This window comes from Tachypleus tridentatus, chromosome 1 (genome assembly GCF_004210375.1).
Source record: "Tachypleus tridentatus isolate NWPU-2018 chromosome 1, ASM421037v1, whole genome shotgun sequence".
NCBI lineage: Eukaryota > Metazoa > Arthropoda > Merostomata > Xiphosura > Limulidae > Tachypleus > Tachypleus tridentatus.
Window position 1 is genome coordinate 70,728,095 of NC_134825.1, and position 20,747 is coordinate 70,748,841.

Consider the following 20,747-nt stretch of genomic DNA (forward strand, 5'->3'; position numbering starts at 1 on the left):
TAAATAGTGCAGTTCGTGTACTGCATAACTTCTATGTGATCCAGGGCAAGAGAAATGGCATACAATTCAGCTGTGAATACAGAAACTGTAGAAGGGATTCTATGTGCAACAATCAAATCACAAAAAACCATAGCAGAGCCCATAGAGTCACCTGATTTTGAACCATCCATGGAAATGGAAAGATAGTTCAAAAGATGTTTGTCAAATAGAAGGCAATACTTCCAATCAGGAATATCCACCTTCTTCAGATTATTCAAAGAAAGGTTACATTTGGGGATGGTAATTAGCCATGGTGGGATGAGCTGATCAGTGGATACAGTTATGTTATCCAAGGACAGACCCCATTCATCCAACTGTGCCTAGATATGAAGGCCAAAAGAAACAATGACAGACCATCTGTTCTAAACAAACATGGCTCACTGAGGAAGGAAAATACAATCCCAGGTGGGATGCTGTGGTAAAGATCAAAGCTTTGAAGCACAGAGTAAAGACAGATGTAAATGGCAGAGGTATAGAGGAGGCTCATAAGACTCAGTGTACAAACTCTATACTGCAGAAGTGTGGAAGGGACCTGTGCAAAGCTGAAACCCCTGATGGTGAACAGGGTTCAACATCTTCAAGACTGAGGTCCTGACAAAGTAACAGACCAAAAACCTATAACCCAGTTTTGATTAAAAAAGAGCACAATAGATTTTTAGCAAAGAACATCAATCTGCTCCCCAAAAGGTGGAAGAGAGAACACAGAGGATGTTCAGTGCCCTTGTACACTTGACATGCAGCTGCTTGATGTGTGGAATAAAGGTCAACTTACAGTCAAAGATAAGCCCCAAGAACTTTGTCTCAGGGACTACAGGCAGCACAACTTTACCAATATGGAGTTCAAGATCAGGTTGAATATCCCATTGGCAGCAAAAGTGCATGCAAACAGTTTTAGAGAGAGAGAGAAGTTAAAGCCATTTGCTGTGGTCCACTTTAGTAAACAATTGAGGGCAGTCTGTAGCTGCCACTCTATATACCTCATGTTCAACAACTGATACGAGATGTGAAAGTCGTAAACATAGAGACTATTTGCAACTGTAGGGGGGTATCCACTGATGGCATGAATCTCTATAATGAAAAGTGTAACACTCAAGACACAGCCCTGAGGGACTCCAAGTTCCTGTGGGAAAGAACAAGAAAGTGTTGAACCTACACAGACTTGGAATCATCAGTTAATTAAAAAAATGTCTCATAAAAATGGATAAACAGCCATGCAACCCATATGAATGGGTCTCATAAGATACCCATGTTGTATCTTAAGCTTTCTCAAGGTCAAAAACACATAAACAAGATGTTGTCACTTAAGAAAGGTTTCCCTTATTGACGTTTTAAGTCGATTCAGGTGATCCGTGGTGGAGTGCCATCGTTAGAACCCATACTGAGTGGGTGGGAGAAGGTTGTTTGCTTTGAGGATCCAAAATGACAAGCATTAACCATTCTCTCTAAGATCTTATAGAAACAATTCATTAAAGCAATTGGACAGCAGTTTGAAGGAATCTCGGGATCCTTTCAAAGTGGTGTGTTGGAGTTAGACCCTTCAACCACCAGGATCCTTTCCTCCCCTTCATGGGTTACCACGCATGACAAACACGTGAATGAATATTTAGAACCCAGAAGAGGTAAACTGAGAGTACAGAACATTCTCTGGAAGGTTTCCTCACCATATACAAGAATTCACCTCAAGGGCAGGTTATTAATGACCAATGAGAATACATCAAAGGAAGTGATTTTTATAGTATATTTTAAACAAGTACTATATATGTGTTTCAACTTAAACAGTTTATAAGCATATTAGATTCCAAGGTGTATACATAATATTTGAAATACAACTCACATATGTAAACATATAGAAAATATCAAGTACCAGTCAGTATCATTGTTGGCTAGCAACTAATCTAACAAAAAAAAATACCCTAACATCAAGTAACAATAATGTGGCATAGTATCTTGCAGTAACTAAAATTCTAAAAGAAGCTTCAGCGAAAATTTTAAAGACCAAATTTTTGAGGACAAATGACCAGTGCCCTTCTATATAGTCCTTGTTTGAAAAAAATAATTTTGATTTACAAAAAATGCTATATATGGTGTATAATTTTATCATACATTTATGATACTGGGGCATAGAAAAACAGTGAAACAAATGATTTAAGAGAGAAGCTGAAAATACAAACAAATCACCAGAGAGGTTAACATGTTTTTTTTTTATATATATATAAACACACATACATACATACAAGGACATGTTCTCCAATCTAATGAATTAGTCGTATCAGCTATCTATTTATCTACTTTCATTATTGCTGTTTCAGAAATAAATACTACTTTACAAAGCTAGACAAAAAACCTGTGATATATTATTCGCTATCTCACACAACAAACTAACATGGATTACCTCACCTACCTCTACTGTTGTATTATTAATCTTGTCCTGGAGGCTAGTTATTCTCTCCTCCTTTTCCCTAGGAAGTTAGCATTGTTGTGGACAAAATTGTTAGCAATGGGAGGGAATTTTTTTGAGCTAACAATCATGTCTCTCAGAGTTATATATACATGTAGGTGTGTAGGTGTGCAAGCATTTGGTTTATTTTAAGAGAATCTCCAGCAGCCATAAAAACAAAAGGAAAAAATTTCCTTCTATACGAAGTTTCAATGAGTAATATTATACTCTTACAGTTTACCAATAAAAAAATCTGAGCTAATAATAATAATAAACTAAGGATATTTTTTGACAAACAATATATTCCTAAGCAACTAAAACTTAGGAGAGGTCAGAACTGAATTTTCTTTTAGCAAGGGCTCACATACCCACCAAATTGTTGTAGGATGAACTTAGATCCTTCACACACATACATATTCTTCTGTAAAAAACATCAGACACAAAGCGAGATGTGTTAGTGCTCACAATTAATGTTCATGTGCAGTTAGTCTGACACTAAAAATAGGTCAGAGTAAAACATCCCCTATGCAACCAGTCAGCTCTGCTCTGATATTGCAATGATGTTACAAATGGCCTGGCTGACAAATAAGCAGAAACAGTGTGACAACAACATGTATTCTATAATATGAAACTACACAAAGGAAACCACTCACACATGAAGTACTACAGATTTTCAACATCAGATTTATTTTTGAAGTTGAACTTAACTGTAGAACAACACATTATTTACACCTATAAGGCCTCTGGAAGGATTACCTCTTTTAACTAATTGCACCACAATAGTGTCAGTCAATCAGCTGATAATAAAATTTCAGTAAAATGTGGGTGTTATATGAATCTTGAGAAGAATCATGCACTCTCTAGGCTACAACATAGTGGGACACATGAACTTCAACAAAATCAAGAAATGAAAATATTTGTTATTCTTAATTTTGGTTTTATTTAATTTACTCTTGAAACAGAACACTTTCAGGGACCCTGAGAAAGTAGAATTTAACTGTAAAATGACATTTTTTATACCAATAACATGTAATGTAGAACATACTTGTATTGTCCTAAATTCCAAAAAAAAATCATACAAATATCAACAAAAATGATTTGTAAACACAATGGTATTTACTGTAGAAGACATACTACATATTTTGACAGTACATTGGCTTCACTGCCTGTCTTCTTCACACAAAGTTTCAAAACATGTAGTGTGTTTTCTACAATATCCTACACAGAAATTGTTGTTTGTTACTTTACCACTGTGTTAGCACAATGTGAACACCTGTTTCAAATTTATTTTTCACACTGCTCAGTTTCTAAAAAACACATCACATCCTATAAATAAAATCATACACATCTGCATAAACAATACAACATTTCTGTATAAACTATATTACATACATTAGCTTAAACAATGAACCATCTCATTTATAATAGTCAAATGCCTGTCATTCTCTGTATTTACTTCTTTAGAGTTAATCACAGGAAAAAAAAAAGACATCAAAATGTACTGCAATCAATCTCCTTTGCTTAAAAACACGGTACAATGTTATTGAAATAGCACATAGAATGACAAAATACACTTTTAAATGACCCACTACACAATCATATTGCATAACTGGTTGCACATTTTACATCTATTCAATAAAATTTTTAGCAAAATTACTACCAAATTATTTCAAAGTGCATCTGTTACTTTCTGTATTAACTATATTGTACCAGTTTATTTATAATACAAAGCTACAAACTAATCACTTACTTCATCTGTGATCTGATTAGCTTTCATCTGAAGATGTTCTAGTTCACTTACTCCAGCAGTACCATTATGTTGCCTGGACATGGTGACAAGTTCTTAAAGGTAGTGTCCCACAACTTTTGTGTTTACTGAAAAAAAAAAAAAATATATATATATATATATATATATATATATATATATACACACATACACATTTTATTTTTAATTTCCTGCCTAGACTATACTTTAACAGTAACCACTTGTTTCAATTACATATGACCATAGGATGTTTCTAGTAAAAATACTTTTTGCTGCAACCATAAATCAGACATAGATCTATAACAACCCAAAGTACTTCAGCGTAGCAAATGTTCATTTTCATTTCACACATTTTGCTGCATCTGGTTATTAGTACTTAATGTTCACAAGTGTTTTTAAAAGTAATAAATCATAGGTGAAATAGAAAATTATAATTGATTACACAATGATTCATGTATCAGTTATTCAACTATATACTTCCATTCTTTGAAACCATAAGGATGTAATAATATTCAGTTGTACCTACTACATTTAAGTATTGCATAAATGAAATTTAGTATAATTTGTACAACTATGTAACAGTTACACAAGATGACCATTTGATAAAATAAAAATATTGGTAAACCACAGCAGGAAATCTTTACAAAGAAACATAAAACCACATTCTTGATATTTCTCTATAAAACTAATCTTAAAAGCTCTTCCATAACACATTAATTGACTACATGGATCCAACTTAAACAACTGGACAACATTACAAGAAATGAGAAATACTATTTTCTTTAATGTATAAATACAACAGATTGTGCAAAATTTGTTAAAAGTTAAAAATAACCATATAAACTATGTTTTTATTTTTTTATACACTAAATATTACAAAACTTACCAGCCAATTCTTAATTTTTTGTTTTCAAATATAAATTTTGGTTGAAGTACGAGACTACACAAACTCTTATTGTCCAAGATCATGTCAAAGTTACTGACATATAAATGTTATTTAAATTTTTATTTTATAAAAAAAGTTTATATTTTAGGCTTAATAAATTTTTGTACTTTCTATCACTACGTATATGAGATCACCTATCTAAAGATGTTTTCTACACAGAAGTAACTTTCTCTGCATTTCACAAAACATTTTTTTTTTTAAACTTAAAATTTATCACGTTTCATTTTAATACAGCAATTAAATTATGTCTTCAGCAAATGGAAGACACAATTTCAAGCACACATTGTGGATGTCATCTGAAACAAATGGGAGATATTTCAAAAATGGAGGAAATCAGAAACATGCACACACAGTACTATTGATAGCAATTTGACAGTTTTATTTTCCCTTTAGTATACAACATCTTTATTTCATCAGCATCAAAGAATGAATGATGTTCCAGCAACATAACTTTAATATGAACTTCATAAATATTTCACGCACAAGATTTTGGTAAAAAAAATTCAGTTCCATGAAAATAAGTGCCTAAATCTCAAATGATAACAATATTAATATAGACTGTATTAAGTAAGATGTGATTTCATTGGCTGATTTCTAGGGCATCTGTCATTTGCCAAACTCACCAAGCAATTCAAATCCTTTCATAAAGCAGTAGCATACACCTGATGGATAGAAATACAAAACTAACAGATTTTACTAATTATGTTAATATCATTAATATAAATAAGAACAATCATAGACTCGAGTACTGAATTATGCAGCACTCCATTAGTAACAATGATCAAGTTAGACTGGACTCCATTCTTTTTTCTTTTATTTAACCTTCTACTATACAGTTAACTACATGTAGTCTTTCCCTACCATCTAATCCCCAATATATTGTTTGGCACCTTATAGAAAGCTTTTTCACAAACTAATAACAATACATCCACACCCATTTGTCATCGAGATAACAGGTAAGAACATGGGGTCTGTAGACCGTATTATTAAAAAATTTACCAATCCTTAAACTTTAACTTTGCTGCTTTCAACACATCTGAAGGAAACCATTCCAAAAATCAAATACCTTGTTAGAAAAATAAAATTAATTTATAACCATCAACCACAGGAAAGAAACTGGTCAGCAGCAATCTCTTCTACACCAAGTTCCTCGGTCTTAAAAAATGAAATCAAAGGGTATATATATACATGTGCCCCTTGATTTTTTTTTCAGACCAATAGAAACTGGGCAGGTGATAGAGCCTTGGAGAGTTATGCTATTTGTATTTCTAAAGAGGATAAATTTAAGTGTTTCCAGGTAAGCATAAAGCTACCCCAAAGGCAATATGTGCTCTGCCCAATATGAGTACTGAAACCTTGTTTCTAGCCTTTTAAGTCTGTTTACGTCCTGTTGGAACATTGGGGGGAAATGGGGTAATAAGAACTGCCCTATACAAGTCAGTTAATTTTAGTTCTATGGTGGAAAAAATCTTGAGTCTGATAAATGAAACTCTATAAAATCATTTAATAAAATGAGGTGTGGGAAAGTTCTGGAAAATCTGATAAAAGATACGATGTATGGCCATTTAACAATTTTATTGGATAATCAACATGGTTTCACTGTGAGAAAATTGTATTTTATAAATCTTTGAGATTCTTTGAAAAGAATAGATTACTGCTTATATAGCTAAGAATGTAGATGTGATGCATCTGGATTTTAATAAAGCATTTAACAAAGTACCACATAAAAGGCTTGTGAAAAAATGATTTCTATAGGTGTGAAGAATAAGTTAACTAGCTTGGATAGAAGAGTGGCTAGATGAAAGAAAGCAGAGCATGTTGTTGTAGAGTTCAGGGAAAACTAATTAACTGGATTTTGTGATGGTTGAATAGAAGACAGCAAAATGTTATTATTGCTTTTTTTATTTACATTAACAATATTTAAAAGGGCATAATGAATAAAACTGGCATACAACATTAAACTTTGTGCCTTTTTAACTGTTTTAACCTATCTTCCAATATTAGCTGTAACAGATTAAGTTTTCTCTTGAACTCTCCCAGTATGATTCATCTATCATATATTAAAGAAATCTATTCCAAAAGTTGACTACCCTGTCTGAAAAACAAAGTTGCTTAAGATGCTAATTTCTAAACAGCATTTACCCCATCAAATTTTAAATGTACATCTACTAGTCTTACCATTCTTTCCAATAAATAAAATAAAAAATATATAAATTCTATCTATCCTGTTTATAATGTTGAACACTTCAATTTTACATTTTTTCTCAAGAAAAAAAATCATTTTAAGGATTTTAACCTGGCTTCATACAACATCTCTCTATCCAAGGGATAATCCTAGTTGTAGTAATCCTCTTTTGAACTCTTCAATAACTCAACAACCCTCTTTAAGTGAGGAGCCTAGGACTGAACACAATACTCTAAATGAGCCATAACACAGAATGTCTATACAGAGAAAGTTTTCTTTGGCTTGTGGTCAATATTCCTGTAGATATATCCCAAAATCCAATATGCTCTTCTAACAGCAACATTACATTATCTAAAAGGCTTAAGAGACTGACTGATCAACACACTAATATTTTTTTTCTTTCACAACACTTCTGAGCTGATTTCTATCACTATGGTAATTATAGCTTAAAATACTGCTCACATACATTACCTTGCACTTCACAGGAGTTCAAGAGGGGGAAACTGATGATTTCCCAAAAAAAAAAGGTGGCTTTAAATTATTTACTTTTCTTAAGGATGGGTGTGCAATATATAATTCATAACATTATAAGAACACCAATAACATTCAAGATCATTGTTAGGGATAAAGCATACATGAAACAAAAACTAAACATCTTTAATGAAAATGTAAGGAGCAATACCAAGTGTTTGATATTTCTCACATTAGGCCCATAATAAGCCTTACAATTTTTGGACTGTTATAAAGTGGTGTTGGAAGTGAATAATTAATGGAACAGCTCAACCATGAAGGAGTTACTTCAAAAACTTTATTAAAAGTTGGTGAATTCAAATTACAAGAAAGCAAGGGCATTTCACCTTTTTATCTTATCAAATTTTCATACATTTAGCAGTGTTGGAATGCTAAAAGCATAAACTTTTTACAATAAATGTTTATAGTCATTAAAAAATTGTATATTGTATCACAATGCTTCTACAATATGATTTAAAATGTTAAATTCATTCTGCAGAGACAATAGCTGCAGAAGTAAAATATAATAATACTAACGTTACCATCGGAAGCATCCAGCTCACAAAATACTCAGATTTTAATACAGTATCCACCACAGAATCAACTTATTTTTTCCTTGAATGTTCTCAAGGCAACACAGCTTATTTTCTTACCTACAGTTACTTTACTGGAAAAACTCAGGTCTGCCCATTTCCAACACTACATTATTAACTAATGCAAAAACCTAAGTGTTACAAAGCAAGTCAATCTTTTCTTTCTTACAGAACTGGATATATCACCCATAATAATGGTTAATAATGCTTTATGCACGAGTCACTAATTTCTAGCACAATTCTATTGATATCATTGGTTATGAGTATACTTGACATCACTTTTTCCATGAAATTTTACGAGGTAAGTATAACTGTGAGACAAAGCAAAATGCATGAGCTTCACAACTCAGATGTGAGGCTGGGCTTGTTTCTACCAATAATGGAGGTTGACACCTTACAACAATTTGATGTTTTAAATTGTCCATTTGTTTGTTTGTTTTAGGGGGTTGGAACACAGGGACAGTTTTAAAAGTTGTAGATCTAGAGAGTCCCTTTACATCCTTAAGTTAAAACAGTAAGACTAAAATAGTGCTAAAACTCAACAAAAGTATATTATAAGGTAAGAAAGGCTACAGACTACAGCGTAGTAAGAGTAAACACTTGAAAAGTAAATCACAGATGTCTTAAATTTCTAATCACATGGATTTTCCACAAGTATAAACAAGGCTAACTGCATACAACTTATTTATGAAACTTTATCATGTTTATAATAAACTTGTTTCAAATTCTAATAAAGTACTTCTTGTAAGTTGCAATACATGACACAAGCTTTTCAATGTTGGGCTAGAAAACATAAATGTAAAGCCTAAATGTTAAAACACGCTAAAGAAAAATTAAACCCAACTACTGATTAAATATATGTATATACACTGTTAGTTTAAAAAAAAAAAATTAATATGGTAAGAGTAAGCCTACCTCTCTATTTCACAGAAAAAAATTCCGGTTATAAGTAATGTTATCAGTTTAATACGACCTTTGAAGTTTAATAGCTTAAATTTTAATTTTTAATGTTCAACAGCCAACTCTAAACAATAAATTATAATACTAATAGTTATTTTGCAATATAACTAATTATGTTTATTAAGTTGTAAAACACCGATCAGAAAAATAGAGGTACTTGTAACTCTCAAAAATCGTCAAGAAATTACTCTCGCTCTACACAACTGCCGAAAAGACTGTCAAAAACTATACTAGAGAGGTCGCTAGTTCTTCTAAAGTGGAGTAAAGTTAATTCGTGAATAAAATTCATAATAATAAATAATTGGGATAACAATAAATATGTAAACAATATTGCATCATTAATCCTTACCATAATTTTGATTTCTAAATGACTTAAATAAAAATTTGTGAAAGTTATATTTCAACTTCTTAGTCTAACTCACACTATGACAGTTATTGTGAACCCCTAATTACTGTCCATGTGTTTATCAGTATTAAGTTTACAAACTTATATGTTAACATTCGGAGTTTGATTCCACACAACTCATTGTGTAGCTTTGCGTTAAGAATAACAAAAACACTTGCATCTACTTTTTTAATAAGTTCTCGAATAGTGGGCAAGTGTCAGAAGAATTAGAAGTTGACTAATGTTACTCTTGTTTTCACAAAAAACAATAAAAATATACGTAATTATTTATTAGTTTTACATCAGTAGTTTGTTTTGTTTTTGTTTTTGTTTTGGAATTTCGCACAAAGCTACACAAGGACTATCTGTGCTAGCCGTCCATAATTTAGCAGTGTAAGACTAGAGGGAAGGCAGCTAGTCATCACCACCCACCGCCAACTCTTGGGCTACTCTTTTACCAACGAATAGTGGGATTGACCGTAACATTATACACCTCCACGGCTGGGAGGGCGAGCATGTTTAGCGCGACGCGGGCGCGAACCCGCGACCCTCAGATTACGAGTCGCACGCCTTACGCGCTTGGGTATGCCAGGCCTACATCAGTAGTAGGAAAAGTTTTGAAGATTAAATTAAAGATGTTTTGCAAAGTCAGTTAACAAAGCTTAAAATTTCGTTGGATGGCATTATGGTTTCACCAGGAAGGTATCTTGTTTTACTAATATTTTTAAAATCTTTCAAGAAATTACTGGTGATGTGGATTTGCCGCATCTGGATTTTAGAAAGCATTTGACAAGGTGCTACACATAGTGTCAGTTTAAAGCATAGGCCATCCAAGTAAAAAGAAAATCGTTCGTCAAAATACTAGAATAGAGGCAAGTGTGAATTACTATTATTATTCCCAAATATTACCTTGGCTTAGGACCGTATTAAACCTTAATACAGCCACAGCTACACAACGGATTTATTCAAAAAATAGATACCTATAGGTGTGGTCAATAAACTTTCTTATCGGATGGCAAACTAGATGAATGGAAGAAAGCAGAGGATTCTTTACAAATTCACTTAATCTAGATGGTTGTCATAAATGTTTGCTGTTTTTGATTTAGATCATAACTTAGATGAAGGAATGTTTAATAAATTACTTAAATTTTCTGATGGTATTAAAGCTGTGAGGAGAATGCTGATTCTTTACAAAAGGATTTAGATTGTTTGATAAGATGAGTGAATAAATGACAGATGGTTTTCAGTTGTAATAAATACAAAATCGTGTATTTCATGTATTATAATTTGAATGATAAGTATAATATTGATGAGTTTTTTTTTTTATATAGAGCAAAGCCACATTGGGCTATCTACTGTGTCCACCTTGTGGAATCTTTTCTTAGATTTTAGCATTGTAAGCCCGTAAACGTGTCATTGACCCACCTGGGAACATTTTTTATGGCAAGGATCATGATAGTGTTATAAAAAGTTCTTGGTGTTGTGTTTGATAGTGTCTTAAGCCGTCCAAGTAGTGTACTTGTCCGAGTTGCAAGACAAATAAAGTTTTTGTTTGTATCTAAACAAATACTAAATACAAGGCTAAATAGCTATTTATCATTTTATAGGTAGCTGGTTAGATCATATTTTAGGTATTGTGTTTAGTCTTGGGCTCATTACCTAAGGAAGGACATTGGGTTGTTTGAAAATGTTCTAAAGAATGATACTATAATAACACCTGGGATGTTATACAAGGATAGGATAAGACTTAAGACCTCTTAGTTTGTTTTATTTTGAAATTGAAGATGAGTTAGAGGGAGACCTGATGAAGATGTTTAATATTATCATATTATTTTGTATTTAATGGTCAGTAAGGTGGAGCTATGGGAACAAATATAAATTTTGGCAGGACAGAAGCCATTTTTAGTTCAAAATGTTTTATTTTATTTTGCCTACAGGTAAGTAGCCTTTGGAATGGATTGCCTTTAGTTGTGATAAATACAGCAAGAGAAGGCTTGATAAGTATTTGAATGATAAACGCTTACTCTGAGTTTGTTTGTTTGTTTTAAAAATTAAAACACAGCTAAAGTGAGATAGAAACAATTGGAAACAAAGTTTCGTCACTGTTAACGTTGCATCATCAGGTATACAGCAAAATTCACACGACACTTGATCCGATTGATGACGTCAGCCATACAATCTTGAGCTAGTATAAGTATAAACCGACTCCTTTTGTTTTATTTGTTAAAGGTTTACATTCCTTTATTAAAATGACTTCTTTTTGGGCCCAAATGGTCGTGGGTTAAAATCCCCCGTCACACCAAATATGCTTGCCCTTTCAGCCGCGGGGGCGTTATAATGTGATGGTCAATCCCACTATTCGTTGATAAAAGGGTAGTCCAAGAGTTGTCGGTGGGTAGTTATGACTAGCTGCCTTCCCTCTAGTCTTACACTATTAAATTAGGGCCGGCTAGCGCAGATAGCCCTTGTGTAGCTTTGCGCGAAATTCAAAAACAAACAAGACTTCTTTTATTTCCAAAAAACAAAAAAACATTTTGTTGAATATAAAAAAAAGGTTTGGAAGATTTCGCTGACAAAATAGTTATTCAGAAAAAAAAAACGACAACAAGTTGTTCAAGAAGTCAACAGTACGTTTGTTTGTTTTGTTTTTTGGAAAGGGAATTGTCGTATTGGATATTTCCCAAGTAAAGCCTAAAGAAAGGTACAAAAAAGAAACAAAGTGTGGAATGTTTCTAAATCTGTTTTAGACATGGATGCAGTTCTCAGTATGCTGTCAATGTAGCGAAGATACATAATAGGTACTGTTCCATAGTGTTGATTAAATATAACACTTTAGATGTATCCAAGAAAGAAGTTGGCAAAGGTGGGGGCCATTTTAATCCTCATCGCGACACCACACATTGTTTGTAGTAGTGATGGAATATTTCTTTATACAATAGGATGCAAACCACCAAGTATTGGATTTATAATCTATACATGCTAACAGTATTTCAGGCAGTTAATTGCTTGTAATGACTAGACTCAATAGCTGGTAGTCTACTCTTATTTCAAGAATGGATAATTCAACTTTGGATCTTTTTTGAGCATTTGGACAAGACCCAACAAAAAGACTGAGAGACAGTCGTGGCCAAGTTGTTGTGAGCATTTGATACAGAGGAGAATCAATCAATGTATTAGACCAGGTTAAAGACTCGAGAGAGAAGCACCACTGAGAGTCTGTACATTTATGTGGGCAATCTATACCATCTGCAAAGTAAAGCTGACGAGTTATTTAATTCATCAATGAACTTCCCAATGTGATTATTAGAATGGTCTGAGTGTGAGAAATATCCTCACTCACACTGTTAATGTCAAGACAGTCACCGTAGAGCAATAAGCCTACTATGACAAATTCTGTAATTACACATTTGATGGATTTTTGTAATACATACCTTCATTTACCAATTTCAAGCCATGCCGATAATGAACAGGCTATCCACTCATTCTAGCACATAATGCAATCACACTGGTTACCATGAAAGGAAAGGATTCTCACGTACCTACCATGGTCTGGATGCTGTTGTTTATGCCAATTATATATTTGTCTGAACACTGGAACAGGAAAAGTGAAGCATTTGCTTCACTTGTGGCACGTCGAGTTACATGCAAATGAACTGCCTATACTTTGTTGAAAAACAAATATAGCAAGACTATCAATTCCAACCAGTGGTTCAGCAGGTGCTAAAGAACAGCAGTGCTCATACTTTGCCCAACAGCAAGATGGCTGAGGCTATTGATTTAAACCACTGGCTCAGTATGTGCTGGAGAACCAATAGCAAATAGTAAGTAGTTGAGTATAGTATACAAACCGTATTAAAAAATCGTTGCTAGTCTAGCTTTCTTAGCTTTGCACATACTTGTGTGAAATAAGAACGAGAGATTGAGTTCCTGATTTACACAGAAACAGCCCACACACTAGTATAGCTTGGAATATTTCAAACCCTCCAAGTGAGACCACTGTTATGGTTAGTGGGCATCAACTTTGTTTTGATAAATGGCAATAGACTAGACACAAATGGGGAGACAGATTTATGCTGGTGTCTAAAAATGTCATTCACAGAATAAAAATAGTCATTTTCAACATTAGATATAGCATTCATATCTTCAAGAAAGACATACCTCAAAATGATTCAGTCAGTTTGATGTTATTACACATAACAATTATTTGATGTTAGTCAGATTAAGCTCAGGAACAATGAATTACACGAGTGTTTATAGTAGAGGAAATAATAGTACCTCTGTATACACAAGTGGTGTTCTGTACTTACTGCAGATGAAGTAAAGTACCTTAGCACTGTGTAATATGGTTATCGAATGAGCTGTTTCTTCTCAAGAAATCAGGCAGAATTAGCTCACATGGTTATATATCCGAGAAAGGATGAAGTCATGGAGTTGTTTTTGTAATTATGGGCCATTAGCTATCCAGGTTTAAGCAGGAATGATTATAGGTGAGATAAATAGAGTAAAATTAACTGAGGTAAGCAGTAATGCTAGTGTTGCATCTGTTACATTGCTTCTGTTAGCAAACACAGGGGAATACCTGTAAACAAAACAGTTTATGGACCAAAAAAAAAGTTGGTTTCAAAATATTTTAAAACTAAATGAGAGTTCTACTGTAATGAAATGCTTGGTGAAAAAAATCTGTAACTATCCCTGAAATACTTGAATGTTGTTGAAAATCAATTTTTTATTTATTTATAATGATAACCCCTTTTTGATTGTGATAAGTTTCAAGAATTTACGGATTACGACACACTTAGTTTAGAGTTTGTTTTTAATTTCTCGTAAAGCTACTCGAGGGCTATCTGCACTAGCCGTCCCTAATTTAATAGTGTAAGACTTGAGGAAGGCAGCTAGTCATCACCACCGAATAGTGGGATTGACTGTCACATTATAATGCCCCCACAGCTGAAATGGCGAGAATATTTGGTGCAACCATGATTCGAACCCGCGACTCTCAGATTACGAGTCGAACGCCTTAACACGCTTGTCCATGCCGGGCCCTTAGTTTAGAATAAAGCAAATAAACTTTTAACATACATTGTTCCTATAATTGGGAAAAATAATCCCAAATCTATCATTTAATATACATTATATTTATATAATAATTATTAGAAAATAACGATATTTTTTCCCATTATTCTTTGTAGATTCCTTTTCCTTCAAAATGTCAGACACTTTCGATTTTTCAATGCCATACTTCTCTTCAAGGACCAGAAAAACAGAATTTGAATGTGTTAAAAATAAAATTACTTTCAATTACAGAGAAAATACACTCAGTTGAAGTTTTCTTTGTTTTTGTATTTGATGGTTTTTTGTATTTTATGGTTTTTGTAACAGATTCAAATTCATGAATTAATTTATACATTTTCTCAAGGAACAGTTCTACCCGATGGCTATTGACAGCAGACTTAAACACAATTCATATTTGGTAGCACAAAATGAATTTCGTAGTTAATAAAAATTAAGTTAAATATCATACAAAGAAATTAGCCAAACAAAAACATAACAAACTCAATATTTTATTTTACAAAATATTCTACTTTCGTAAGCCATTGGAACTATAAATATTGAATATGTAACCTAATGGATGTGGGTATAAAAGTGCACACGTCACGACCTTTCTAAATAACTTTGAAAATTTGATTAATTTACTTTATTATCAATTTATTTCAATAAACTTGGCATCAAAACATAGTTAATAAATAAAATGCTAATATTATTTAAATTTGAATATCTTAATTTTAAAATGATATATTTAAATTAATTTTCCAATCAACTAAGTTTGAACAGTGTTACCACCCTGCAGTATTGTAAAAAATTAGGTCAAATAAAGGCTGTAAAATTTTCAGAAATAATTTCTATTGTAATAACAAAGGGGCCTGGCATGGTCAAGCGTGTTAAGGCGTTCGACTCGTAATCTGAGGGTCGCGGGTTCGAATCAAGGTCGCACCAAATATTCTTGCCATTTCAGTTGTGGGGGCGTTATAAGTGACGGTCAATCCCACTATTCATTGGTAAAAGAGTAGTCCAAGAGTTGGCGGTGGGTGGTGATGACTAGCTGCCTTTCCTCTAGTCTTACACTGCTAAATTAGGGACGGCTCGGTGCAGTGGGCTAACAACCTACTCACTTAAATACTTGTTGAAGAATTTGCAAGCGATTGCGGCCCTATGTTCCTAGATGGAATCTAATGGTGATAAATACCAAAGAATTTTGGAAAACATTTTGATTTCAAGAAAAAGGAGGTTCTAGTTTCAGTTTTTCATACATTGATTGCTGAAGAGAAAAACTGGGAATTAGAAAACATTCTGGTTTTAATGAAATTCCAGTGATCTGATTTTGAGGGATTCCACTGTGGTAATCAGCATATCTGAAATCAATCATTGAAGACTGTGCAAACAATAAAGTTCCAGTGCACCAAAAGAGACTCAGTGACTTATTGGTTGAGTATGCTTATGTATTTGTGGGTCAAATAATAGTCACTCGCCACATCAAAGACAAAGGTAACACACATCCAATAAAACAAATTTGTGCTAGATTTATGTATCACTTGGAACGTGGTCAGCACCAAGATGAAGCAAATATTAAAGCACAAGGCGATACAACCTTCTACGAATGCTTGATCCTCTGAAGGGAGGAAAGTATGCCAAGATTTTGTGTTGATTTTAAATAAATGAATTCGATAACTGGCATTGATACCTTTCTCTTGTTTGTAAGCAAATGAATATTTGACCAAGTTCCCAGGCGATCATTCATTCAAAGCTTCAGATATGGCTTCATGATATTGGTAAACCTAACTGGATGACGATAACGGATTTAAGACTGCTTGTAGCAAGAGAGGTGACTTGTATGAGTTCTATTTCATACTATTCAGTTTGTCTGATATGTCTGCCACTTTTAAGTGGCTAATGTAGCTTATATCGAAGGGTCTGTAATAAAAGAGATGCCTGATCTTAATCATATTAGATTAAATTCTGTTTCACTTCATATTGGTTATTTTATTATAATGTACTTCTCTCTTTTTACATATTTAGTATAGTACATCACAATTTTCATGATTTGCTTTAGAGTTATGTAAAATGTTGTACTCCTGAAATTTATGGAGTCATTTTTGTTCAGCCTTATGGATTGAAAAAAAACTTAGCCACTTCAATATTCCAATATTTGTCTGAAGTGTACGTTTTTGCTCATATAGGTAATGATATAAATGACCTACAGCTAGAATAACACTTGGAAACCCTATTTGAATGGTATAATACTTTTCTGCAGCATTCATTGCTTTGCTGTAGTAGGCAATTACATTTACTTTTCTTTCTTATACTTGTGATAAGACCGCTCCCACTGCAGATCATTGGTTTCTGTATGTAATAAAAATGAATCTTCAAGAGCTGGGTATGCTAATACAGTAGTTAATTTTTTAAATATTTTAAATTATTGAATGCCTAATCATTATCAACAGTGCAATAAAAGTTATTTGGTTTTTCAAGTAATTTGTGTAGAATCCAAACTATGTTAAAGAATGATTTTGCAAAACAAGTATAGTAAAAGTCCAAAAACATTCTCTTACCCCTTGCAAGTCCCTTTGTGTTGGACAATTTTAAACAGACTCAATCTTACATAAGTCAGAAGACATTATTTCTTCACTGATTACGTGTCCCAGGAAACTTACCTATTTGAGGAATAATTCACACATCTCCTTCCTCAACTGATTCACAATATTGTTAGCCCATTTTAAGTATTTTCAAAAGCTTTCTCATGTACAATTACGTGATCCAAGTAGATGAATATAACATTTCATAGTTCAAAGAGATGACACATTCCATTATGTAGTCGGCATGGCTTGGTGGTTAGAGTGCTCGACTTGCGATCTTAAGGTCACGGGTTCGAATCCCCGCCAGATCAAACATGCTTGCCGTTTTAGCCGTGGAGACGATATAATGTGATGATCAAAGTTGGCGGTGGATGGTGATGACCAGATATCTTCCCTCTAGTCTTACAATGCTAAATTAGGGTTGGCTGGCGCAGACAACCCTCGAGTGGATTTGCATGAAAATTCAGAAATAAATAAACAAAATCATTAAAATGTAGCAGGCATCTTACATGCTTCATTTCCTTCATTAAAGGTTGCCTTCTATCCACTTCCTTTATTGACTTGCACATCCAAATATCCGATTTTCAGATTCAAAGTTCAAATATATTTTAATTCAGATAGAACATCCAAAGTAGAATTAGTCCTTGACAATGAGTAAGCATCCTTTTTTCTGACTTCATTCACGTTCTGATATTCCATATAAAAACTTATTGATCCATCCTTCTTCTCTGTTTAGTTCTATTGCTCCTTCGTGACTCCTATTTCATTGTAATTCTCTATCTGTTTGGCAAGTTGTAGTTATCTGGTTATTTGACATACTGTAGTCACATCTCCAGTACCACCATAATATTACCTATACATCATGAGGTGTAGGGAATCTTCTTCCGATAAAGGAAGCTTCCAACTTTCTTCTTGCTGGAACTTTACGCTCACTTGCAATTTGCATCAGCATACCTACTTTCCTCTTTTATCATTATCAAATTTGATTTAACTATGAAAGTTGAAGGACCAGTGTTGATACATATTTTGAGGCTTCCTATCAGTGTACCTGTTGACTCATGGTCTGTTTTCTTTAACTAACGAACTTGGAGCCTTGTAGAAAATTGTTTTATTCAATGAAGCAAAATGGTGAATTTTGTGAATCAGTATGATATTATGTTTGATCTTATCTAAGTCGTCAACCAATCACAACACTATGTAGAAAGCTGTTAGTTTGAAAATATGATTTTATTTTTAAAATATGTCTGAGAGTGTACATAAAACTTGATATGTAAGTCTTATGTTTAATGTTTGAGTGTTCGTAACACTGCTAGCCACATACTCGTACTTATAAATAATGAACACTTGCCTCTACATACTAAACGATCCTTCTCCTTTTAGCAGGCGACTAAATTATAACATTGACAATTTAGCTTACAATAATGATATCACAGGTTTATAACTTTCATTCATTTTGAAAGATGTGTTTTCTTCTGACAATGTACATTATTTTTTAGCACAATGCCACTTAATTCTGGTTATCTCCTACTTCTTCAAATACATTTCTCTTTCTGACTACCTTTAATTTTTCTGGTATCTATTTCCTCACGAGAAATGAATTTTATTATCGTTTTAATATTTTCCACAATACATTTCCCTTAAAGTACGATTTTCTGTTCCATTCCATTTTAAGACTAATTCTGTGCTTAGGATAGCCTGTTATTGTAATATTTAATGTGGACTCTTATTTCATGGTATGGACCAATAGGTTCAGTATTTAAAAAGTTTGATTATTTGTTTACGAATTTTTGCGCCAAACCCAAAAAGGATTAGATTTGCATAGTTTTTTCTAATTTTCAACAGATAAGATAGAGAGTCTTATCAGGATATATAGTCAACAGTAGTCAACAGGATATATGAAACTTGTCTTTGAACATGTATAATAGGGTTTTATCATCACTCTTTTCAGCACCTTTATGTTCCAAAGTGCGAAAATCATTTTGTGGCAACGAGACGAGAACATTGAATCCCACAGTTCACAGCACAAGCAAGCTAGCTACTATTATTAGGACCTAGGACATGCGTAGTCTTACCCAAGGAATAATAAATTTTGTTTTTTCATTCACGGACTGAAATTGGACTAGCATATATATGTATATAAGAATAATGTTGTCAATGGTAGAGGGCATCATAAAAGTACTTAAAAATGGCAGACGATAGTGTTTTTAATGGGGAAGAACAGAATGACAAGAAAAACATAATTAACGAGAAAAGTTCTTGGAATGAAAAGAGTAAGTAAACATCGACAAACTTTCACGTTTAACGTATTATAAATAACTCTTTTATTCAATGTTGTCAAAATACACAGTGAAGTTGTATGAAATGAACCTCTAGTTCTAAATGTTTAAATTAGTATTAACAAGTCCTTTAAAAACTTAAAAGCAGCATCACTTAAAACTGCAATGTATAAAGTATAAAATAAAATTGTTTATTGGCACTAATATCACGGCCATAAATCCGTAATTTTTTTATTTTTAAAAATCAAGTAACAAGGTTTATACTATATATTTTACTAGCTCAAAAATAATGATGATTATTGAATGATATTGATAATTGCAGTGGCTTTTGATTTATATTGGTTGTGTACGTTGACACTTTTATCCTTTGTTATTACTTGCACTATAGTAATAGTAGTGGTATGCCTGAGGACTAAGTGCTTTGTGTCTTTTTCTTACTTTATTAAATTATGACATTTATACATAATTAATAAAGTATGTTAATAATATTAAACTTTGGGGTATATTTAACTGTACTGAAGATGTTAACATATTGCAGTACAGAGTGCTTTTCATCCAGTGATAAGTTTGACAGATAATTGGCAAATGACCTTTATTTATAAAAAAAGTGCAAGATAAACCATTTTCATTGCTGTGAGGTGGGTAATTTGTTTCACATAGTAACTGGTGTAATTGAAGAATTTTGGGATAGTGGTAGATTAATTATTAAAGTTATTGAGTCAGTGTTTTGTTTCTAATTATAAAACTAATGTGGTAAAGTAACCATATTTTGTAAATCAAGTTTGGGGAAACACATAATACATTGGACTTATAATTCCAAGAATTTCAGACGCAGGTAGTACTGAAGATGTTTGTGCTGTGTTAGAATCATTTGAATTTCTATAATGAAATTTATCTGTTTTAGGATTTTATTGTTCTTAAAAAGAAGGGAAAATGTTTTGGGATGTGTTCAAAGCCATAACTGTGGCTACTGCACTAGTGTCTTTACATTATTAAGCTAATAATGATAATACTAAAATT

The 20,747-nt window shown here is 32.9% G+C and overlaps 2 protein-coding genes across 6 annotated transcripts in view; one reads left to right on the forward strand and one right to left on the reverse strand.

The window, feature by feature from the left end:
- LOC143251762 (synaptosomal-associated protein 25-like) overlaps positions 1-9,660 on the reverse strand; it is a 41,188-nt gene extending 31,528 nt beyond the window's left edge. For 4 of the 5 annotated variants that reach the window (XM_076503022.1, XM_076503028.1, XM_076503008.1 and 1 more), the window contains exons 1-2: positions 9,391-9,660; positions 4,227-4,351 (exon numbers count right to left, since the gene is read on the reverse strand). In XM_076503022.1, coding sequence (XP_076359137.1) covers positions 4,227-4,307 — 81 coding nt within the window. In that variant the 5' untranslated portion in view covers positions 4,308-4,351; positions 9,391-9,660. Of the gene's footprint in view, positions 1-4,226; positions 4,352-9,390 lie in introns of those variants that run through there. The other variant, XM_076503036.1, reaches the window with a different exon arrangement.
- Positions 9,661-19,567: 9,907 nt separating this feature from the next.
- LOC143251817 (ubiquitin thioesterase OTUB1-like) overlaps positions 19,568-20,747 on the forward strand; it is a 29,126-nt gene continuing 27,946 nt past the window's right edge. The window contains exon 1 of the mRNA XM_076503060.1: positions 19,568-19,721. Within this exon, the coding sequence (XP_076359175.1) occupies positions 19,637-19,721 (85 nt within the window). The 5' untranslated portion in view covers positions 19,568-19,636. The remainder of the gene's footprint in view (positions 19,722-20,747) is intronic.